At 40.2% G+C, this 24,822-nt stretch overlaps 2 protein-coding genes across 7 annotated transcripts in view; both read left to right on the top strand.

Moving 5' to 3' along the window:
* ARID4B (AT-rich interaction domain 4B) overlaps positions 1–19,720 on the top strand; it is a 165,465-nt gene extending 145,745 nt beyond the window's left edge. For 3 of the 6 annotated variants that reach the window (XM_050769750.1, XM_050769744.1, XM_050769738.1), the window contains 5 exons: positions 4,168–5,379; positions 9,062–9,175; positions 11,531–11,746; positions 13,778–13,924; positions 17,963–19,720. In XM_050769750.1, the coding sequence (XP_050625707.1) occupies positions 4,168–5,379; positions 9,062–9,175; positions 11,531–11,746; positions 13,778–13,924; positions 17,963–18,090 (1,817 nt within the window). In that variant the 3' untranslated portion in view covers positions 18,091–19,720. Of the gene's footprint in view, positions 1–4,167; positions 5,380–5,779; positions 6,777–9,061; positions 9,176–9,731; positions 10,501–11,530; positions 11,747–13,777; positions 13,925–17,962 lie in introns of those variants that run through there. The other 3 variants (XM_050769769.1, XM_050769760.1, XM_050769776.1) reach the window with 3 other exon arrangements.
* Positions 1–24,822, top strand: part of RBM34 (RNA binding motif protein 34) — a 254,736-nt gene that overhangs the window by 204,433 nt on the left and 25,481 nt on the right. The window contains exons 2-3 of the mRNA XM_050770093.1: positions 24,361–24,442; positions 24,549–24,723. Coding sequence (XP_050626050.1) covers positions 24,390–24,442; positions 24,549–24,723 — 228 coding nt within the window. The 5' untranslated portion in view covers positions 24,361–24,389. The remainder of the gene's footprint in view (positions 1–24,360; positions 24,443–24,548; positions 24,724–24,822) is intronic.

Below are 24,822 nucleotides of genomic sequence, written 5' to 3'. Positions count from 1 at the left end.
ACTTGGGAGGCTGAGGCAGGAGGATCGCTTGAACCCAGGAGGTGGAGGTTGTGGTGAGCCGAGATCACGCCATAGCACTCCAGCCTGGGCAACAAGAGTGAAACTCCGTCTGAAAAAAAAAAAAAAAAAAAGAATAAGATGCATTGAAAAAGAAAAGAACAAGAAAGACTTGGAGATAAAAATCTAAATTAGGCCAGGCACAATGTCTGAGGCCTATAATCCCAGCCCAGCACTTTGGGAGGCCAAGGTAGGCAGATCACTTGAGCTCAGGAGTTCCAGACCAGCTAAGCAACATGGTGAAACCCTGTCTCTACTAAAAATACTAAAATTAACCGGATGTGGTGCTTGGTGCCTATAATCCCAGCTGCTCAGAAGGCAGAAGCATGAGAATCATTTGAACCCATACCGCTGCACTCCAGTCTGGGCAACAGAGAGAGACTCTGTCTCAGAAACAAAAACAAAAACAAAAAATCTAAATTAAAATTCAGAAGAGCTGGGCATGATGGCTCACACCTGTAATCCTAGCACTTTGGGAGGCCGAGGCAGGTGGATCACCTGAGGTTAGGAGTTTGAGACCAGCCTGACCAATATGGTGAAACCCCATCTCTGCTAAATATACAAAAATTAGCTTGGCATGTTCCTCTAGTCCCAGCTATTGGGGAGACAGGAGAATTGCCTGAACCCTGGAGGTGAAGGTTGCAATGAACCGAGATCGTGCCATTGCACTCTAGCCTGGGCAACAGAGCAAGACTCTGTCTCCAAAAAAAAAAAAAAAATTTCAGTAGAGCATTAAGAATTTTAAATGGAGGAAATCTTCAGAAAGTATAAAAAAAGCAGCGATGGAAATTTTCGAGAAAAGATATCTTGTATAGTGTATTAATCTAAGAAGGGGTAAGTATGAAAATAGAGGAGAGAGGCCAGGCACAGTGGCTCACGCCTGTAATCCTGGCACTTTGGGAGGCTGAGGCGGGCGGATCACGAGGTCAGGAAATCAAGACCATCCTGGCCGACATGGTGAAACCCTGTCCCTACCAAAATACAAAAATTAACTGGGTATGATGGCAAGCGCCTGTAGTCCCAGCTACTCAGGAGGCTGAGGCAGGGGAATCGCTTGAACCTGGGAGGTGAAGGTTGCAGTGAGCTGAGATTTTCATTTCCACTCCATCCTGATGACAGAGCAAGACTCAGTCTCAAAAAAAAAAAAAAAAAAAATAGCAAGTAACTAAAAGAAGAAAAATTCCAGAACTGACAGACACAAATCTTTACATTGAAATTGCTCACTAGGTACTTAATAAATTAACAGAGAGTCATACCATAGTACATCATTATGAAATTATAAAATATCAAGAATGAAAAAATCACCACAAAGGAATGAGAAACCAAATGAAAGTTATGGTTTATAACCCCTTAAGCAAAGAAGCAGTACATTCAGAAGGATTCAGAACTCTGAAGGAAACAATTTTTAACCTAGAATTCTGTACCTCATTAAACTCTCAATCAGTGAAGTTTGAGGGTAAGGATGTATTCATATATGTAAGGACAATGAATATTTACATCCCATGTACCTTTTTAAGGAAGCTACTCAATGGTGAGCTCTAGTACAGATGCGATAACCAAGGAAGAAGAAGATGTGAGATTCAGTTAACAGTGGATCTAGCTCAAGAGAAAGCGAGGAGGATTCCCAGGATGACAGCTGTTAGAGCAGACCCAGAGAGATACCACCCAGATGCTGTTGCGGAAAATAGCTCTCTAGGGTGCAGAGATTGGGTGAATAAGGGGAAATTGGATACAATGCTTGATTTAATGAAATAAAATAATGTGAAAGAGATACAAAGGAAGATATAACATGCAGAAAAGTAGTTGGAAACTCTTTGAAAAATAAAATGCTGTATAAGAAAGGAAGTTTATCAAATGTACTACTAATTTCTGCAGGGAACCACATTTACATGTGTTATAAATACTATATTGTAAAAATGAAAGATAACTATATAGGAAGGATGGTAGAGGGCAGATATGGGTGTTGATAAGAAAGAATCCCCATTGCTCACAGAGGATAAACTTTATAAATAAGTCAGCAGGCCAGGGATGTTGGCTCATGCCTATAATCCCAGTGCTTTGGGAGACTGAGATGAGCAGATCACTTGGGGTCAAGAGTTCAAGATCAGCCTGGCTAAAATAATGAAACTTCATCTCTACTAAAAATATAAAAATTAGCTGGGCATGGTGGCGCGTGTCTGTAGTCCCAGATAGTTTGGAGGCTAAGGCAGGAGAATTGCTTGAACCTGGGAAGAGGAGGTTGCAGTGAACTGAGATCACACCACCGCACTCCAGCCTGGGTGACAGAGTGAGATTCCATCACACACACACACACACAAAAATAAATAAAACAAATAGTATATTATTAAAAGTAAGAGATGACTATAACAGATGTTAACACTTTGGAGGTGGAAAAAGATTTTTATCCTCTTGTTGGTTTTTCATTATGAGTCTAGATTTGTTTTTAATGATGTGTGTGTATTGTTTTGATAATTTTAAAAATGTAGCCATGCAGGCACACATTGTAAAGGTCAAATGTTTTAAGCAATCTTAGTTATATCAGTTACGTTTTACATTTAATGAATTTAGCTAAAGAACATGCATGGATTTCTCAGAAGAGAGCTATAGTTAAGGTTGTAAGTTCTGGAGGTAAATGACTTAGATTTAACTACTTTTGGGGGTAGATTAACCTCTTAAATCCCAGTCCCCTTTTTTTTTTTTTTTTTGCTGTGTTTTGTTGTGTTGCTTTTGTTTTTCTTATTTATTTAAAACCCTAGTCTCTTAAACTATAAAGTGGGGCTGATAATGACATGTATCTCGTAGGGCTATTGTGAGGATTGAATGAGATGGTCTGTTCAAAGCGTGTCAAAGTAACCAGCATGTAGTAAGTTCTCAGGAAATGTTATCTTAAAATAATAATAAAATGATTTACCAGAATGAACACACTGAAGCAGTAAGTTCATAATTAATTTTATACAAGTTAGTAGTAACTAAAATTAATTTTATCTGTTCTTTAAAACATCATGGAAATCATTGATTACAAAATTATTGAATATTCATTATTACATTGAAAAATGAAGCTAGCCAGGTGTGGTGGCTCACGCCTTTAATCTCAGCACTTTGGAAGGCCGAGGTGGGCAGATTGCTTGAGCTCAGGAGTTCAAGATCAGCCTTGGCAACATGACGAGACCCTGTCTCTACAAAAAAATACAAAAAAAATTAGCCGGGTATGGCACACCTGTAGTCCCAGCTACTTGGGAGGCTGAGGTGGGAGGATCATTTGAGCCCAGGGGGTTGAGGCTGCAGTGAGCCATGGTAGTGCCTGAGGAATAGAGCAAGACCCTGTCTCAAAAAAAAAAAACAGAGAAAGAGAAAGAAAAGAAAGAAAAAGAAGGGAGGGAGGGAGGGAAAGAAAAGAAAACAAAAGAAAATGAAAGAAAAATGAGAGGCCAGGTGCAGAAGCTTGCTCCTGTGATCCCAGCTACTCAGGAGTCTGAGGTGGGAGGATCTCTTGAGCCTAGGAGTTTGAGGCTGAAATGCGCTGTGATTGTGCCACTGCACTCCAGCTTGGTTCAGAGAGTGAGACCCTGTCTCTGATTAAAAGAAAAACGAAGGCTGTAGTTTTATAAGAATATAAATAGTGAGCCGAGATCGAACCACTGCACTTCAGCTTGAGTGACAAAATGAGACTCCATCTCAAAAAAAAAAGAAGAATATAAACTTACAGGTAGTACAATCTGGGATTATATCCTTACTCCACTATTTTCTGAGATATATTATGATAAAAATATTATACTCATAATAACTTGGAGAAGCTTTTTTCTTTTTTATTTCCACTTTATTAAGGTATAGTTTACATAAAATTGATGACTTTTATGTTTAAAATTTGATGGGTTTTAACAAAAGTCTACAGTATTATAACCATCACCATGATCGTAATAGAACATTTCCATCATCGGAAGAGCCTCTTAGCCTCTTTGAAACCCAGTTGCTTTGCATGTAACATAGAGATAAAAGCCAGCGACCTCAGGTGGCTGTATACACAGGACTAATATATACAGTCCCTGGCACATAGAAGACATTGCTAGTGTTCTTATCATACTCATCATTTTTTTTTCTCTTATTTTCTAGCTTCTGAAAGTTCTGCTGAAGACAGTGAGCAGGAAGATGAGAGAGGTGCTCAAGACATGGATAATAATGGCAAAGAGGAATCTAAGATTGATCGTTTGACCCACAACAGAAATGATCTTATTTCAAAAGAGGAACAGAACCCTTCATCTTTGCTAGAAGAAAACAAAGTTCATGCAGATTTGGTAATATCCAAACCAGTGTCAAAATCTCCAGAAAGATTAAGGAAAGATATAGAAGTATTATCTGAAGATACTGATTATGAAGAAGATGAAGTCACAAAAAAGAGAAAAGATGTCAAGAAGGACACAACAGATAAATCTTCAAAACCACAAATAAAACGTGGTAAAAGAAGGTATTGCAATACAGAAGAGTGTCTAAAAACTGGATCACCTGGCAAAAAGGAAGAGAAGGCCAAGAACAAAGAATCACCTTGCATGGAAAACAGTAGCAACAGCTCTTCAGACGAAGATGAGGAAGAAAAATCAAAAGCAAAGATGACACCAACTAAGAAATACAATGGTTTGGAGGAAAAAAGAAAATCTCTACGGACAACTGGTTTCTATTCAGGATTTTCAGAAGTGGCAGAAAAAAGGATTAAACTTTTAAATAACTCTGATGAAAGACTTCAAAACAGCAGGGCCAAAGATCGAAAAGATGTCTGGTCAAGTATTCAGGGACAGTGGCCTAAAAAAACGCTGAAAGAGCTTTTTTCAGACTCTGATACTGAGGCTGCAGCTTCCCCACCCCATCCTGCCCCAGAGGAGGGGGCGGCAGAGGAGTCACTACAGACTGTGACTGAAGAGGAGAGTTGTCCGCCCAGTGTAGAACTAGAAAAACCACCTCCAGTCAATGTCGATAGTAAACCCATTGAAGAAAAAACAGTAGAGGTCAATGACAGAAAAGCAGAATTTCCAAGTAGTGGCAGTAATTCAGTGCTAAATACCCCTCCTACTACACCTGAATCGCCTTCATCAGTCACTGTAACAGAAGGCAGCCGGCAGCAGTCTTCTGTAACAGTATCAGAACCACTGGCTCCAAACCAAGAAGAGGTTCGAAGTATCAAGAGTGAAACTGATAGCACAATTGAGGTGGATAGTGTTGCTGGGGAGCTCCAAGACCTCCAGTCTGAAGGGAATAGCTCACCAGCAGGTTTTGATGCCAGTGTGAGCTCAAGCAGTAGTAATCAGCCAGAACCAGAACATCCTGAAAAAGGTGAGAAGGAAAATGTATACTTTGACATATTTTAGGATTTCCCCTCTTAAAGCTTCAATGATTTCACAGTATCTCTTGTTATAACGTGAGGCGATTAAGTGTCGTATTTGTGTGAACATGGTAAAAATGGAAATTTTAAAGGTAATTTGAAAATGAATAGTGGAATGCATTTAAAAGCTTGAGAAGGCTTTAATGTGCTTTGCTTGAGCCATCCATGACATTTTATTGTGGACCAGAACACATGCTAGAAATTGCACCCAGGCCCAAATCCAAACCTGTTTGAGAATTCATTATATGCAGTGGTTGACTATATGGCATGAGCAGCTTAAATCTATTTCTGTAACATTGTTTTTGCAATTGTAATGTGCAGTTTCTCACGAACATTTTGATTTATTGACAGACCCCTCCACCCTTAACCAAATACTGTATGTAGGGGTTTGGAGCAACCAACTGTCCAGGCACTGCTTTCCTCAGACAACCGTGTCAAACTGATTTTCAAGCCTGACTAACTTGTGTGAGTTTGTAAAGGAATTTGATGCTTTCTTAGATGCATAGCTTCCAAATTGAAGGACCAATGTGTACGTTAATAACCTACAGTAATACTTTTTGATTTTCCGTGAAATTGTTAAAAGTGGAAATTCAAATCGGTACCTTCCCAAAGTATTAGTGCCTTTCGATGGTGCCATAGCCATACTTCTGTCATCATTTTTCTTATAAACCACTTCATTCAGGTAGCTTTAAATCAGTATACTCTAGGCTGACACCTGGCTTTGGAACACACTTTTCCATTGTAAAGGCAGAGCAGAGCACTAGGGTATGTTTTTTATATACCATAAAAGATTTTAGAATGCTAGCTTTAGGTTTTTAGCAGAGCTTAAAAGAGATATGGTCTAGATCAAATTAGTTAATTCTGTGTTTTCTAAGGAATCTTGACTTAAAACATTTCTGTTTTAAAATAAATTAAAAATATACTTGCAATTAAATTGAAATGTTCTTTGCTTTTTTCACATTTATAAGTGTAACTACTATGATTTTATCTGTGCCATACTATCTCATGGAACTGAACTATCCAAACATGACTAATTTTCAAAATGAAAGAATCTTTTATTTCAGAATATTAGACAGGCTTTCAACAATAAAATTTTACTGACCAGGTGTGGTCACCACGCCTGTAATCCCAGCAATTTGGGAGGTCAAGGTGGTGGATAGCTTGAGTCCAGGAGTTCAAGACCAGCCTGGACAACATGGCAAAACCCCATCTCTACCAAACATACAAACATTAGCCAGCTGTGGTGGCGCATGCCTGTAGTCCCAGCTACCTTGGGGGCTGAGGTGGGAGAATCACTTGATCCTGGGAAGGCTGCAGTGAGCGAAGATCACGCCACTGCACTCCAGCCTAGGTGATAAAACAAGACCCTATCTCAAAAAAAAAAAGGAAAGAAAAAAACAGGTTTTACTGTTACAGGTTTTTTGGTTTTTTTTTTTTGAGATGGAGTCTTGCTCTGTCACCCAGGCTGGAGTGCAGTGGTGTGATCTGGGCTCTCTGCAACCTCCACCTCCTGGGTTCAAGCAATTCCCCTGCCTCAGCCTCCTGAGTAGCTGGGACTACAGGCATGTGCCACCATGCCCAGCTAATTTTTTGTATTTTTAGTAGAGATGGGGTTTCACCATGTTAGCCAGGATGGTCTTGATCTCCTGACCTCATCATCCACCTGCCTCGGCCTCCCGAAGTGCTAGGATTATAGGTGTGAGCCACCAGGCCCAAACTATTGTTACAGTTTTTGAGAGGTTGTATCCTCATTATATGTTCCTAATATCTTACAAAAGATTAAAATTAACGAAAAAGAGACAGCTGGGCGCGGTAGCTCAAGCCTGTAATCCCAGCACTTTGGGAGGTGGAGACGGGCGGATCACAAGATCAGGAGGTCGAGACCATCCTGGCTAACAACACTGCCGTTTTGAATCTTAATCTTGACTAGGTTAGTAATTATGGAATTTGAAAGCTACTCCTAAATTTAGGGTAACTTATATCTTTTTAGAAATAATTGTTTTTTTGTTTTGTTTTATTTTTTGTTCTTTTGAGATAGAGTTTTGCTCTTGCTGCCCAGGCTGGAATGCAGTGGTGCAGTCTTGGCTCACTGCAACCTCCGCCTCCCAGGTTCAAGAGATTCTCCAGCCTCAGCCTGCTGAGTATCTGGGATTAATGCCCAGCTAATATTTGTATTTCGTCTAGTAGAAATGGGGTTTCACCATGTTGGCCAGGCTGGTCTTGAACTCCTGACGTCAGGTAATCCACCTACCTCAGCCTCCCAAAGAGCTGGAATTACAGGCATGAGCCACCACGCCCTACCAGAAATAAATTCTTAAGCACCTATTTCACATGGCCACATTTTAATAAATTTACTTACTATGAATATTGGAGAGTCCCCACTATATCACAAGTTAAAACGTAAGTTTTGCTATTTAGATGTAGTTTTTTCCTCTTAATTTACTCTACATTGAAGGTTTTTATTTCTTAGCATCTGAGCACTTTAGAATTCAACTCTTTTGGAGAGAAACCTGACAATTATGACTCTGTGCCTCAGTATGGTCAATATCTACGTCTCCTTTGTGTTTCACTTAAATTGTTATATTAAAATGACTTTAGGTGGGTTCACATACTTGGTGTAAAAAATAAAAAAGAAATAAATATTAAAAATTTAAAAAGGTATTAGGAAAAGTTATAAGTAAGATTATATGACCTATTTTTAAAAACGGAAGTTGCAGACAGTTAATTACTTGTCCTGTTTTTGACCAAGGAAGTTAGGTTTTATACACAGAAGGTTGATTTAGTGTCTGACATTGGAACTGAATGGAGATAGTACTTTATTAGTCTCTGGAGAAAAAAAGCTTATTTTATACAGTCTGAGAGATAACATATATGAATTAGACAGAAGTATAGCAGATGCTAAGGAATAGAAAAATGCTACAGTTGAGAGAAGTGATTCATCAGTGAAGCCTGGAACATCTTAGTGAAGATGTAGGACTTGGGCTAGTCCTTGAAGAAAAGGGAGACATTTATTTGTAATGTTTTGCAATAATTTCCCACCAAGAAGATGAGACACTTTTTAGAACTACTATGTTGAATTTGTAAATGGTATGTGTGTTAACCAGACAGTGTCCTGGGAGCTTAGTTATTTTTGAAATAAATTGGTAAAAAAAAACCAAGTGTGAATTACTGCTAAAATTTACCCCATTAATATCATTATATCATTTTAAAAATTATGTTAATATAAGACATAATGTCATTAACATTTTAACCTGTGATTAAGTCTTTATATTTTGGTTTTATTGAATCTTAACAAATTTCAGTTTTTATTTTCAGCATATGCTTGTTTTTTAATTACTAGGCTCATAAACTCCCAGTACTATATTAAGGACTATTTTCAATTTAGATCTGATTTTTTAAAGAAGGATGTGCATACTTTATTTCCCTTTTTTAAAACCCTGACTTTTATTATGTACAAGAATTCAGACTCCATTAATGACAGTTTATTAAAAACTTGTAATTTCTGTGACAATTTATAAATGTCATAAATAACATGTAGTTTGGATTGTTCTATGCTTCTAAAATGTGAAATTAATTTATACCTAGGAAATGTTGGATTTTATTTTGTGTTACTTAATCCCTTTCCCTTCATAGCCTGTACAGGTCAGAAAAGAGTGAAAGATGCTCAGGGAGGAGGAAGTTCATCAAAAAAGCAGAAAAGAAGCCATAAAGCAACAGTGGTAAACAACAAAAAGAAGGGAAAAGGCAGTAAGTGTGAAATATCTAATTTTTAAAATATAAAAATAATAGCTGATAATTTTCTCCCCAGTAAGAAAATGGTATTCAGGATATGGGATAGTACATTATTTTGATTTTGTCTGTACACTCAAAAAAAGTCACACAGATTCTGTAAGGCTACTTGCTTTAAAAAGAAAAAAAAAAAAACATGCATTAGGAGAAATACCTAATGTTAATGATGAGTTGATGGGTGCAGCAAACCAACATGGCACATGTATACCTATGTAACAAACCTACACGTTGTGCACATGTACCCTAGAACTTAAAGTATAATAATAATAAAGAATTTCTGCAAAAAAACCCACAGGTTTTCTAATCTTAGGTAAATTCTAGTTTTAAGCAAGTTGGTATTATTCAGCGGTGGTATTGATTGCTGATGAAAAATCAAGTAATCTGTTTTTGAAATAGTAGCCAATATACTATAAACATCAACATATTTGTTACCTTTGTGTTCCACAGTTATTTTCACTTGCTATAAAATGTATCACACATTGTGAAATATTTCAACTATGTGTTTTTATTACAGTGAAATTGATCGCTTAGTAATTCTTCAAGGCAAAATCAGCATAGAAGTGTAACAATCAAGATACCTTTAGAACTGTAATTCCAACAACTCAGTCTACGACATTTATCTTTGGTACCCTATATTATGTGACCTGAGAGTAACTACAAACAATACTTTTTGCTAAGTATGCTCCAACTTTAGCAACGACTCCGTTCATCAATCCACAGAAAATATATATACTGTATTTCTTCTGAGGGCTGCACATTTTATCTCTTTTGTAGACAAAGTAAGAAGCAGAAAATATGTAAAGAATTTTTTTTCAGGTGCCCCACACTGACCTCCTGCTGCTCTTCCAGGAGACTCCTGCCACCTCCACTGCCTGACCTTTGCTAGCAGCCGGCTTGGCTGCACTTCAGTGCAGAAAAGGGTTATTCGGCCAGCTCCCCGAGGTTCTGCTGAGCCCATATGACTTCCAGGCGGTGAATATGGCGTCCCTGGGGCCCCGGGCGGCTGTGCTCAGCAAGGCCATGAAAGCCAGGCTGAGACAGTCCACTGCATAGAGTGGGGCCAACCCTTGGGTGGCTTAGCTAGGAGTTGCCAGGGGTTCTAGAGCAGCAGTGGGGGAGCTGGGAGGGAAGTTATGTATATGTGTCAACCAGTGGTGGTGTTTCTTTATTCCCAAAATTTCACAGTGGGAGGAGTTGCTGCTATCTGCCTTTACTATTTGGAATACTTTCTGGCTTTGAGAGTTTAACTCTTTTTTTTTTTTTTTTTTTTTGGTGATGTTGTTAAGTGAAAAATCAGTAAATATATGCCAAATCAGTCAGTCATCAGTTGTTTGGTGTAACTGGTAGGATATTTAAAGTGTTTTTTCTTTCACTGTGATGTTTTTGTCTTCAAGCATTTACTATTTAAATGACATTTCCTAGGAGAGTTCATCTTCAATGAGTCATTTAGTATATTCATATAATACAGAGACACAGTGTTCTCCCATTTTACTTACTGGGCTTCTGCCATGGTAAATCAGAATGAGTAACCATTCTCAGAGAATAATTTAGTAACATCAATTAATTCTGATGGAATCTAAAGTAATACTTTGTATCCAAAAAGAGGTTATCTATGGAAATACTAATCCCATCACCTGCCTGTCCACATGGTAAGCTGTCAAGGTCAGGTATTTCCATTTTAGTACTGAAGTTTACTTAGCAATAGCAGTTGTAACATAATTGTTACATAGACTTCTGAATTGTTCATAAAATACTGAATATTTTATTAGGGTGAAACTGATTATTTTAGTCAACCCACAGCATAGGAGTTATTTAAGAATAATTTCATTATACATGTCAAACTTTAGAGTTTATTCCCAAGGAGTTCTTTATTGAATATGATGATTGTGCATCATTATTTGTTTGTGGCCAAAGGAGTAGGAAAATGTTGCATATACCCAATGTTACATATTGATTGTAGAGGTTTCTACAATTAATCATTTTAAAAGAAGTTATATTTTACTTTTATATATTAACATAATAGAGTAAAAAGCCATTCAAATGATTACTGTATATTTGACAGTCTACCAAGCATAATGATAGATTAGTGTGAGTGATTTTAAAAATATATATATTATTGGCAGTTCAGGTAAGAAGTTTTTTGTTTTTGCTTTTCCTAAGATGCTGCTGCATTTGTATGTTATTTTCCAGATTTCTAGGCAAGTTGTTTTCTGTAGTACTAAATTCAAATGACTAATTTAAAATTATCTACTAAAATCTGTGACAAATTTATTATTATATTTTTGTTTATTAAATCTTTTCTTTCTTTTTCAGCAAATAGTAGTGATAGTGAAGAACTTTCAGCTGGTGAAAGTGTAACTAAGAGTCAGCCAGTCAAATCAGTTTCCACTGGAATGAAGTCTCATAGTACCAAATCTCCCGCAAGGACGCAGTCTCCAGGAAAATGTGGAAAGAATGGTGATAAGGATCCTGATCTCAAGGAGCCCAGTAATCGATTACCCAAAGTTTACAAATGGAGTTTTCAGATGTGTAAGTGACATGTTAAATTGACAAGCATACAGACTTCATCCTAGTAACTTGTTTTGTTTTGTTTTGTTTTTTTGTTTTTTGAGACGGAGTCTCGCTCTGTTGCCAGACTGGAGTGCAGTGGTAAGATCTTGGCTCACTATGATCTCCAGCCTCCTGGGTTCAAGCCATCCTCCTGCCTCAGCCTCCCAAGTAGCTGGGATTATAGGCAAGCGCCACCACACCCAGCTAATTTTTTTGTGTTTTTAGTAGAGACAGGGTTTCACCATGTTGGCCAGGATGGTCTCCATTTCCTGACCTCATGATCCGCCCACCTCGGCCTCACAAAGTACTGGGATTACAGGCATAAGCCACCGCGCCAGCCTTTTTTTTTTGAGACAGAGTGTGTCACCCAGGCTAGAGTGCAGTGCAGTGGCACAGTCTCTGCTCACTGCAGTCTCCCTGGTTCAAATGATTCTCCTGCCTCAACCTCCTTAGTAGTTGGGATTACAGATGCCCACCACCACACCTGGCTAATTTTGTTGTTGTTGTATTTTTAGTGGACACAAGGTTTCACCATGTTGGCCAGGCTGGTCTCGAACTCCTGACCTCAGACCTCAGGTGATCCTCCCGCCTCAGCCTCTCAAAGTGCTGGGATTTCGGGCATGAGCCACCATGCCCAGCCCCAATTCTAGTAACTCTTCATGCTGATACTCTGAAAAAGAGACTCTAGCAAACTTAATAGATGTATTAATGAATTGCAATGTATAGACCTTATTTGGATCCTGATTTGAATAAATAAATTGGTTAAAGAAAAATTTTAAGGCAGTTGAGGCAAATGTCAACACTGACTAGATATTTCTGATACGACATAGGTAATTTGATTTAAAATTATCTGGTGTTAGGGGTCAGGAATGGATAGAGGTGCAGATGATACGAGTTTTGCCATAAATTGATGATTACTGAAGCTGGATGATGAGTACATGGGGTTCACTATCCTTCTGTCTATACTTTTGTATATGTGAGAAAACTTCATAAATCTTCATTTAAAAAAAGATATATATATGTATATGTGTGTGTATTTTAAATAGAGACAAGGTCTCACTATGTTGCCCAGGCTAGTCTTGAACTCTTAAGCTCAAGACTGAGCTGATCCTCCCAACTCTGCTTCCCAAAGTGCTAGTATTACAAGCGTGAGCCACCACACCAGCCAATATGTATATTTTAAAAATACTACTCTAGAGTTTTTCACACAAGGAAATACCTTAAGTATTCTTAGGAGATTGAAGATTGCTTTAGAGCTTTTTAAAATTACCTTCTAATTTAATGTTTCACACACTCTTTAAAAAAACCTAAAAAATAACAGAGAACAGAAGAGAAAAATTTATCCACAGTGTTGTTACTCAAAAAATGTGTACAATTTAGCATTTTGCTGTCTTTCCAGGTTTTTTGTTTTGTTTTTATATTTTTGTTTTTTTAGACAGAGTCTCACTCTATTGCCCAGGCTGGAGTGCAGTGGCAGGATCTGGGCTCACTCCAACCTCCACCTCACGAATTCAAGCGATTCTCTTGTCCCAGCCTACCAAATAGCTGAGATTACAGGCACCCGCCACCATGCCTGGCTAATTTTTGTATTTTTAGTTGAGATAGGGTTTCACCATCTTGGCCAGGCTAGTATTGAACTCCTGACCTCGTGATCTGCCCGCCTCGGCCTCCCAAAGTGCTAGGATTACAGGTGTGAACCACCGCTCCCGGTCCCAGTTTTATTTTTCAGTGTGATTTTTTTACTGTGGTGATACTATATATGGATGTGGATATATGTAGATCTTAAGGTGTTTAATTCTGTACATATTCATTCAACAAATATTGTGCATTTATTATGTGCCAGGCATTGTTCTAGGCTAGATAAAAAATTTGGAAAACAAATATTTTAGAAGCCTTAGTTTTTTAGTTTATCTGCCTCAACCTTATTCAACAACCATGTTCTGTGTTCTCTCCTTCATATGTTAAAATTTTCTTCAAAAACGTCTATTAATGAAAGCTTTAAATTTATAGCGGACCTGGAAAATATGACAAGTGCTGAACGTATCACAATTCTTCAAGAAAAGCTTCAAGAAATCAGAAAACATTATCTGTCATTAAAATCTGAAGTAGCTTCCATTGATCGGAGGAGAAAGCGTTTAAAGAAGAAAGAGAGAGAAAGTAAGTGTTTTTACTTTACTTTTGTTTATTTATTTATTTTGAGATGGAGTTTCGCTCTTGTTGCCAGGCTGGAGTGCAATGGTGCAATCTCGGCTCACTGCAACCTCCACCTCCTGGGTTCAAGCAGTTCTCCTACCTCAGCTTCCCAAGTAGCTGGAATTACAGGTGTGCGCCACCAAGCCCATCTGATTTTGTATTCTTAGGTAGAGGCAGGGTTTCGCCAGGTCAATCAGGCTGGTCTCTAACTCTTGACCTCAGGTGATCTACCTGTCTTGTCCTCCTAAAGTGCTAGGATTACAGGTGTGAGCCACAGTGCCCCGTCAGTATTTTTACTTTATTTAAACATAAACCAGAATTTCTCACTCTGCAGTTAGACTGCCATGACTTTATATCTGTCTATTTTCAGGCAAATTCTTTAATTTCTTTGTCTTATTTTCCTCATCTCTAAAGTGAAATAAATTGTCTCAAATAAAAACATTTATTTCAGATCATAATATTCACTTTCATAGAGTTTATACTCTACTAAAAACATCCTAATAAGATAATTTCAGATATTGAAAGCACCATGAGGAAAATACAGTGATGTTAAGGCAGTGATTGGATGGGTTACTTTAGATTACAAATGGTCAGCATATTTTTGTTGACACCTGAATGACACGAGGAAGTGAGATAAATTAAAATCTGGGAGGAGGCCGGTCACAGTGGCTCACGCCTATAATCCCAGCACTTTGGGAGGCCGAGGTGGGTGGATTGCGTGAGGTCAGGAGGTCGAGACCAGCCTGGCCAACATAGTGAAACCCTATCTCTACTAAAAATACAAAAAATTAACTGTGCGTTGTGGCAGGCGCCTGTAATCCCAGCTGCTTGGGAGGCTGAGGCAGGAGAATTGCTTGAACCCAGGAGGCAGATGTTGCAGTGAACCAAGATCATGCCATTGCACTCCAGCCTGGGCAACAAGAGCTAAACTGTTTCAAAAAAAAAAAAGAGAAAAGACATCTATCCAGAAACTCCTTCTAAACAGTGTTTTGTAAATATAGTCACCACAAATTCTTTATAATGAATGCTTTTGCTAAATAGAGCCTCTCTACTGGGTTAGCATTAAAAGTCAGTTCCTAAATACTATTTTAAGAAAAATCCATAGAAAAATGCTTATCCTGGTTACCAAAGAAATGCAAATAAAATAAGGTATCATTCTTTTTTTTTTTTTTTTTTTTTTTTTGGAGATGGAATTTCGCTCAGTTGCCCAGGCTGGAGTGCAGTGGCGCGATCTCAGCTCACTGCAACCCCTGCCTCCCGGGTTCAAGTGATTTTCCTGCCTCAGCCTCCCGAGTGGCTGGGATTGATTACAAGCGTGCCGCCACGCCCGGCAAGTTTTTGTATTTTTAGTAGAGACGGGGTTTCACCATGTTGGCCAGGATGCAGGATGGGCTCGATCTCTTGACTTCCTGATCTACCCGCTTGGGTCTCCCAAAGTGCTGGGATTACAGGTGTGAGCCACTGCGCCCGGCCCAAATAAGGTATCATTCTTACCAAAAAAATTAAAACCAATGCAGGAACAGTATAGTGAAATTCATATAAGTTGTGAGTTGTAAATATAGTAGAATACTACTCAACTTTGTAAAGAAAAAGATCTGTATGTACTGATAATGGTACAATCTCTTAAAATGTATTGTTTAATAAAAAGACACTGAACTGTGCTTCCACTTGTGTTTTGTTTTTGTGTTTGTTTTTTTTTTTTTTTTTTGAGACGGAGTCTCGGTCAGTCACCAGGCTGGAGTGCAGTGGCGCAATGTCGGCTCACTGCAATCTCAGCCTTCCGGTTCAAGCGATTCTCCTGCCTCAGCCTCCCGAGTAGCTGGGACTACAGGTGCGTGCCGCCATGCCCAGCTAATTTTTGTATTATTATTATTATTATTATTATTATTATTATTATTATTGAGACGGAGTCTTGTTCTGTCGCCCAGGCTGGAGTGCAGTGGTGCGATCTTGACTCACTGCAAGCTCTACCTCCCGGGTTGATGCCATTCTCCTGCCTCAGCCTCCCCAGTAGCTGGGACTACAGGCGCCTGCCACCACGCCCGGCTAATATTTTGTATTTTTAGTAGAGACTGAGTTTCACGGTGTTAGCCAGGATGGTCTCGATCTCCTGACCTGGTGATCCGCCTGCCTCGGCCTCGCAGAGTGCTGGGATTACAGGCGTGAGCCACCGCGCCCGGCCTCCATTTGTGTTTTTAAAGGTGTTGGTGTATCTACATATTTTAAATTTGTATATTATATCTCTAGATTCTAGAGGTAAAATTCCTGTAGAACAGGGGTTGCAAACATTTTCTATAAAGAGACAATAAATACGTTAGGCTTTGTGGGCCATATGGTCTCTGTAGAAACTACTTATCTCTGCCATGCTAAGTGTGAAATCTCCCATAGGCAATATGTAAACAAATAGGCATGCTGTGTTCCAATGCAATTTTCTTTCCAAAGACAAGTAAGCTAGATTTGCCCCGGGGTGGTTTTTTGCCAGCTTTTCTTCTAGAGTTATAATGAATATGAAGCAACTGGTAACAATGGGGAGGGGAATTTGGGTGATTAGGAGGTTCCTGGATGAGAGGGACATTTACTTTTCTCTCTTATTACCCCTGTACTGAATGAATTTTTTAAATCTGTGCATGTATTTAAAAATATTATTTTATGAATACTAATTTATAATAATGAGAGAGGCCGAGCATGGTGGCTCACGCCAGTAATTCCAGCACTTTGGGAGGCCGAGGCAGGCAGATCACCTGAGGTCAGGAGTTTGAGACCAGCCTGGCCAACATGGCGAAACCCCATCTCTAATGAAAATATAAAAATTAGCTGGACATGGATGTGCATGCCTGTAATCCCAGCTACTCAGGAAACTGAGACAGGAGAATTGCTTGAATCCGGGAGGCAAAGGTTGCAGTGAGCCGATATTGCACTGCTGCAGGCCAGCCTGGGCAATAGAGCAAGACCCCATCTCAAAAAAAAAAAAAAAAAAAAAAAAAAGAGAAAGGAGGCTGAAGCAGGAGAATGGCGTGAACATGGAAGGCGGAGCTTGCAGTGAGCCGAGATCGCACTGCTGCACTCCAGCCTGGGCGACAGAGCGAGACTCCGTCTCAAAAAAAAACAAACAGGCCAGGCGTGGTGGCTCACGCCTGTAATCCCAGCACTTTCGGAGGCCGAGACAGGTGGATCACGAGGTCAGGAGATCGAGACCATCCTGGCTAACATGGTGAAACCCCATCTCTACTAAAAATACAAAAAAATTAGCTGGGCGTGGTGGCAGGCGCCTGTAGTCCCAGCTACTGGGGAGGCTGAGGCAGGAGAATGGCATGAACTCGGGAGGCAGAGCGTGCAGTGAGCCAAGATCGCGCCACTGCACTCCAGCCTGGGCGACAGAGCAAGACCCTGTCTCAAAAAAAAAAAAAAAAAAAAAAAAACCGAAAAAAGGAAACAATGAGAGACTTTCTCTGATGAAAATAACTAATGTGTTATTTGCCTTGTAAACCTAGTGGAGGAGAATGCAACAGTTGAGCTATGCACTGTTTTGGTCCAATTTGAAGAAGCAATTAAGCCTCCCATTCTCGTCACCATTTACATGTACAAGAAAACTCCCAAGTACAGAAAGATGGAGGAATTAGGAGGGGATAAAAGATTTTTGAATTGATTGCAGATTTTTCCTGTTTTGATACTTGTTTCACTATTACAAAAAGTGTATTCTATATTTTATTTCTGTGTCTTGTAGACTAGGCACAGTTCTTTCCCTCTTTGACCCATGCAGGAGCCTTCCCTGGTCTGTCCTTTTCATTACTTCTGTAGTTGGGCACTGTCTAGCTTCTTGAGCTACACTAGCTTTTCCTTTCTTTACATTGTGGTACTGTGAGAACTGACCACTGTTGTTGTAAGCTAAATGATTTTGGAGAATATAACGGAATTTTAGTTCAGAGGACTAGTATTTTCTTTCTGTCTATTGTTGAACATACATTTTTATTAAGCTCTTGGTTTGGTCTCCCTTTTCCTTAGGTGCTGCTACATCCTCATCCTCTTCTTCACCTTCATCCAGTTCCATAACAGCTGCTGTTATGTTAACTTTAGCTGAACCATCAATGTCCAGCGCATCACAAAATGGAATGTCAGTTGAGTGCAGGTGACAGCAGGACTTGCTAAAGCACTTTGCACTTAATGGCTGTTGAGGGCCACTTTTTTTTTATACTGCACAGTGGCACAAAAAAATATCAGACAAGCACTATTTTATATTTAAAAATTGTTTCTTGACAAGCTGACTTGGCACTTAAGTGCACTTTTTTATGAAGAAAAAGTACAATGAACTGCTTTTCCTCAAGCAATAATTGTTTCCAACTTGTCTGGGAATTGTGTGTCTGGTAACTTGAAGGCCTTCCACTGTGGCAAATGGAGGCTTTTCACTGCCTGTAGAGACAATACAGTAAGCATAGTTAAGGGGTGGGTCCGAACATGTTAAGATAACTTACTGTATATGTATTCCCTTGTATTTTGTTAAAGCTGGAACATTTGATATTTTTCCATTTATTTATGAAAAAATATGAACCTATTTTCATTTGTACAAGGTAATTGTTTTTTAAAGCAAGTCACCTTAGGGTGGCTTTAATTGTATAAGTCAAGCACATGTAATAAATTCAAAACCTGCAGTTAACAGGATATCAGACATCAATCCTGGTAACCAAATATTAAAGATTCTCTTTAAAATAAAAAGACTGAACATGTTTACAGGTTTGAATTAGGCTAAAAGGTCTTGCAGTGGCTTTTCATGCCCCTTCAAATTGGAATGGAACTACTGTACTTTGCCATTTTTCTATAAATCAGTATTTTTTTTTAATTTTGATATAATACATTGTGTGAAAAAAGAAAATGGCTAATAAACTGTATTAAATCTTAAACAATGTATAAAGATTGTACTTAGCCAGTTCAAAGTGTATATTTATTCATAATGAATTATAACAGTTATATTTTTGTGTTTTCTTGTAAATGTTTCTTTTCCCTTAAATACAGATAATTCATTTGTATTGCTTATTTTATTATGAGCTACAACAAAAGGACTTCAGGAACAAGTAATGTATTAGTATGGTTGAAGATTGTTGATATGAACTGTCTCAAAAGGATGGTGGTTATTTTAAATATAAATAGCTAATGGGGGTGGTAGGCCTTTAAAATTAAATGCCTTGTATAGAATCCAAAATGAATGCAAAATTGTTTTCACTTGTATTGACTTTATGTTGTATGATTCCAATCTCTGTTCTGTTTGGCACTTGTATTTAATTCTTCACCTTTGTAAGACATTTGTATATTGCGGATGTGTTCATTGAAGCTATTTAATACCTGGCACTGTTAATACACAGTACTTTATTGTACAGACTGTTTTACTGTTTTAATTGTAGTTCTGTGTACTTTTTTTGAATGGGGCTGGCATGTTTTATTTGTTTCTGGCAATACGACATGTGAGAATTTCAATGCGTTTTGTTGTAGATGCTAACGTGTCAGAATCCTTTACATTGAACTTTTCTAAGAAAAGCTTTTTCAGTCTTGTAGTGTGTGCTTACAGTAACTAATTTTGTTGAAAATGGTTTCAAGTTATTCAAATTTGTACAGGACTGTAAAGATTTGTTGACAGCAAAATGTTGAAGAAAAAGCTTATAGAATAAAAGCTATAAAGTATATATTAGGATCTGCAAACAATGAAGAATTATGTAATATATTGTACAAATGTAAGCAAAGGCTCTGAAATAAAATGCCATAGTTTGTGAATCCTTGATTTTTGTTTCTAAAAGATTTAGTAATTTTAGTTCATTTCTGTATGTGATGACTGACTGGAACATACATATCCAGCATGTATTATCACGGGATTAATTGATACACAAAAAAGGGAAGAGTCTACCTATGAAAATTAAAAGTCTTAACCAGATAAGGAATGTATTAGACATTCTTTTTTTTTTGGACATGGAGTCTTGCTCTGTCACCCAGGCTAGAGTGCAGTGGCGCAATCTCAGCTCACTGCAACCTCCACCTCCTGGGTTCAAGCAATTCTCTAGCTTCAGCCTTCACGTAGCTGGGATTATAGGCACCTGCCAGCACACCTGGCTAATTTTTGTATTTTTTAGCAGAGACGGTGTTTCACCATACTGGTCAGGCTGGTCTCAAACTCCTGACCTCATGTGATCCACCCACCTTGGCCTCCCAGTGCGCTGGGATTACAGGCATGAGCCACTGCACCCTACCTAGGCATTCTTTTATCTTTGCATACACTATTTTGCTTGAGTCTGAATTTAAATATTTTTCTTACCACTTGGAGAATTGTCCAAATTAGAAAATTATTATTTTTTTATTTAACACTTGAAACCATTACCAGCAGCTTTTAAAAAATTTTTAATTTAGACCCTTCGGGGTCTTTTATACTTCAGTGTGTTCTATTGCACATTGCAATCATCTGGACATTGTTAAAAGTATATTCAGTACTTACACCCCACTCCCAAGGAGTTATATTTAATTGGTTGGGGGTAGTACCTGGATGTTGATCTTTAATTTTTAAGGGTCTCCAGTGGTACTAATATGCATCTGGGTTGAGAAACACTGCTTTGCCGCAGACTTTTAAAAATCCATAATCTAGTTTTTTTGGCCCCACTTACTGGACTTTCTACCAAAAGAAAACCTTTCTTTAATACAAAGGCCAGGCGTGGTGGCTCAATACCTGTAATCCCAGCACTTAGGGAGGTTGAGGCGGGTGGATCACCTGAGGTCAGGACAAAACCAGCCTGACCAACATGGTGAAACCCTGTCTCTACTAAAAATGCAAAATTAGCTGTTCATGGTGGCACATGCCTGTAATCCCAGCTACTAGGGAGGCTGAGGCAGGAGAATCACTTGAACCCGGGAGGTGGAGGTTGCAGTGAGCCGAGATTGCACCATCGCACTCCAGCCTGGGCAACAAGATCAAAACTCAGTCTCAAAAAAAAAAAAAAAAAAAAAAAGGAAATAAACTTTTTTAAGGCCTAGAAAGCTCAAATACATATTTTTTAAAGCATCTTTGTGGTGGCCCTTTATTTTCACAAAAATTAGTTTAAGGGATGATCTTTTAAATCTGTGGAACGATGCTTCCCAAAATGAATTCCTAGAATACTGCTCCCTGGAAATGCTCTGGGAATTTATAACCAAATATATTTTGGGAAATCTATGTATAGCACATTCTTTTCTTAGAGAACCACAGTGTTTGCATATTAAAAACTTTGAGAGAAGGCCTGTGAAGAGATACCTGCCTAAATAACTTCCTTTACCCTACTGTTTTCAATCCTACCTAATCATGAAACCCTGTTTTTTGAGGAGCTTTTAATATCATGTACTGAGTATGTTATAGAAACAGTGCTGAATAGGGGAATTGTTCCAAATTTTGTTGGAGTCGAGATTAATACCTTTGTGCCTGTGTCTCACCTGCCTTCTTGTTCTACTTCCTAGCTTCTTAAGAGGGTTTGAGGATTTTATTGCATTAATAGAATTGACCTATGTCTACTTCTGGTCACCTAAACTAGACTTTACTAAGTTAGTTTACAATTAACATATTAAGATGGTATGTTTTTCTTTTTTTTTTTTTTCTTTTTCTTTTTTTGAGAAGGAGTCTTGCTCTGTTGCCCAGGCTGGAGTGCAGTGGCACAATCTTGGCTCACTGCAACCTCCGCCTCCCAGGTTCAAGTGATTCTCCTACCTCAGCCTCCCGAGTAGCTAGAACTACAGGCGCGCATGTCACCACACCCGGCTAATTTTTGTATTTTTAGTAGAGGGGGTGTTTCACTGTGTTAGCCAGGATGGGCTCGATCTCTTGACCTCATGATCTGCCCGCCTCAGCCTCCCAAAGTGTTGGGATTACAGGTGTGAGCCACCACACCCGGCCAAGATGATAGGTTTCTTAACGATGTTCTCTAAAATGTTTGTTTGTTTGTTTGTTTTTCCTATTGAAAAAACTTTAGGCCGGGCGCGGTGGCTCACGCCTGTAATCCCAGCACTTTGGGAGGCCGAGGCGGGCGGATCACAAGGTCAGGAGATCGAAACCACGGTGAAACCCCGTCTCTACTAAAAATACAAAAAATTAGCCGGGCGCGGTTGTGGGCGCCTGTAGTCCCAGCTACTCGGGAGGCTGAGGCAGGAGAATGGCGTGAACCCGGGAGGCGGAGCTTGCAGTGAGCCGAGATCGCGCCACTGCACTCCAGCCTGGGCTGGGCGACAGAGCGAGACTCCGTCTCAAAAAAAAAAAAAAAAAAAAAAAAAAAAAAAGAAAAAACTTTAGAGTGGGGTCTTGTTAATTTCTTTTGTTTTGTTTTAGACAGAATCTCGCTCTGTTGCCCAGGCTGGAGTGCAATGGCGCAATCTCGGCTCACTGCAACCTCTGCCTCCCGGGTTCAAGCGATTCTCCTGCATCAGCCTCCCGACTAGCTGGGATTACAGGCGACCATCACTACACCCGGCTAATTTTTGTATTTTTAGTAGAGGGGGTGTTTCACTGTGTTAGCCAGGATGGGCTCGATCTCTTGACCTCATGATCTGCCCGCCTCAGCCTCCCAAAGTGTTGGGATTACAGGTGTGAGCCACCACACCCGGCCAAGATGATAGGTTTCTTAACGGTGTTCTCTAAAATGTTTGTTGTTTTTTTTTTTCCTATTGAAAAAACTTTAGAGTGGGGTCTTGTTAATTTCTTTTGTTTTGTTTTGTTTTAGACAGAATCTCGCTCTGTTGCCCAGGCTGGAGTGCAATGGCGCAATCTCGGCTCACTGCAACCTCTGCCTCCCGGGTTCAAGCGATTCTCCTGCATCAGCCTCCCGACTAGCTGGGATTACAGGCGACCATCACTACGCCCGGCTAAGTTTTGTATTTTTAGTAGAGATAGGGTTTCACCATGTTGGCCAGGCTGGTCTGAAAATCCTGACCTAAGATGATCCACCCACCTCGGCCTCCCAAAGTGCTGAGATTATAGGCGTGACCCACTGCACCCGGCCTCCTTTTGTTTTTTTGTGACGGAGTTTTGCTCTTGTTGCCAGACTGGAGTGCAAATGGTGCAGTTGTGGATCTGAAACTCCTGGGCTTGCATTCCTTCCGCCTTGGTCTCCCAAAGTGCTGGGATTATAGGCGTGAGCCACCTTGCCCCACCATGTCCTCATATTTCAAACTCTCAAAGCGGTCAGTGATCTCTAAATGGTTAAAAACAGCACTGAATGGCAATGAAGATAATTTTAAAACTATCTCCAACCACAACTTCTTTCGTAGTCTGTTTTCTTATGTAAGTATCTGCTACCTAGCTGGGTGTGGTGGGTCATACCTGTAATCCCAGCAAGCTGGGAGGTCAAGGCGAGAGGATCATCTGAGGTGGGGAGTTCGAGACCAGCCTGACCAACATGGAGAAACCCTGTCTCTACTAAAAATATAAAATTAGCCAGGCGTGGTGGCACATGCCTGTAATCCCAACTACTCGGGAGGCTGAGGCAGGAGAATCGCTTGAACCCGGGAAGTGGAGGTTGCAATGAGCCAAGATCAGGCGCGGAGCACAAAGGTGCCCCTATAATTTGTTTTCTGTAGAGAGGAAGTCTCGCTAGATCGACCAGGCTGGTTTCAGACTCCTAGTCCTCACGCATTACTCCTGCTTCGGCCTCCAAATGTGTTGGGATTACAGGCGAGCCACCGCGCCTGGCTGCAAAGAAAACACTGTCTAAGTTAGACAGTATCTGAGCTAGGCCTTGAAGGATGGGCATTATTTTGCATAAGGGGAAAGAGGAGGGCAATTACAACAGAGGGGACAAGAATAACAACTGTAGAGGCGGTGGAAAAAGCAGGCTAGAATGTCAGGGGCTGGAGGGAGATGAGTCTGGGAAGACGGGCTGAGAACACCTTGAAGAGTTTTGAATGCCAAGTATCTACTTTTCCAGGGCCGTATTACAATCTTTCGAATTTGTATGTTGACGTGACTCGTTAGAGGTGTGGTCTTTATTTTGGAATAATGTCATGTTTCAGAAAAGTTGCAAGAAGAGTACAAAGAACTCTTTGTACTCTTAACAGCGACTAGCCAGTTGTAAACACCCCACTGCGTTCACCCCCAACCTCATTTCTTGCCAACCCTCCCTCCTTTTCAACAAGTCAGTATTTTAGGTGTTTCTCCCTTGGCTTGGGTGGACACCCCGCTCCTAGCCTGGCTGATTCTTCACACTGCAGGCTTCAATCACTCCTAGAAGACGTCCTCCACTCCCAAAATGAGGCTTCTCTGAAACGGCAAGGACCACCAACCAAAGGAGACAAACCTGACGCCTCACCGAGCGCCTCCCACCGCGGCTTGGCGGCCGACTGCCGGGGGAGGAGGGGGCGTGGCCCGAGAGCGGAAGTGCCCGGAATCCGGAAGTGCGAGCTCGCTCGCCGCTGCCGTCTGGGAGTTCTCGGAGTAAGAATGGCCTTGGAAGGGATGAACAAACGGAAGAGAAAGAGAAGTGTCGAGGAGGGGTGAGTGGCGCGCGGCACGAGTAGCTGGGGAGGGATGTTGTACGTTCCCTCGTGCTGGCGAAGCGGTGATGCGTGGCGTGGCTGAGTTTCTGGCGTCCGTTTCTAGAGAGAACCCTGACGACGGCGTTCGCGGGAGTCCGCCGGGAGACTACAGGGTTGGACAGGTCGCCAGTAGCTTATGCCGCGGCGAGCACCATTCCAGAGGTGGCACCGGTCGGCTGGCGGCCCTCTTCAGTTCTCTGGAGCCCCAGATTCAACCCGTGTACGTGCCTGTGCCTAAAGTAAGTCACTGGGCTTTCATCCCGAATAGCTGGTTAAAACCACTTATATATGAAACAGGCTTCTTACCTACCGCGTGAAGCGCGATTTCTAAAGGGGGC

The sequence above is a fragment of the Macaca thibetana genome, chromosome 1 (genome assembly GCF_024542745.1).
Source record: "Macaca thibetana thibetana isolate TM-01 chromosome 1, ASM2454274v1, whole genome shotgun sequence".
Lineage (NCBI taxonomy): Eukaryota > Metazoa > Chordata > Mammalia > Primates > Cercopithecidae > Macaca > Macaca thibetana.
The sequence above is the reverse complement of the archived record's forward strand: the minus strand, read 5'-3'. Positions and strand labels throughout refer to the sequence as shown.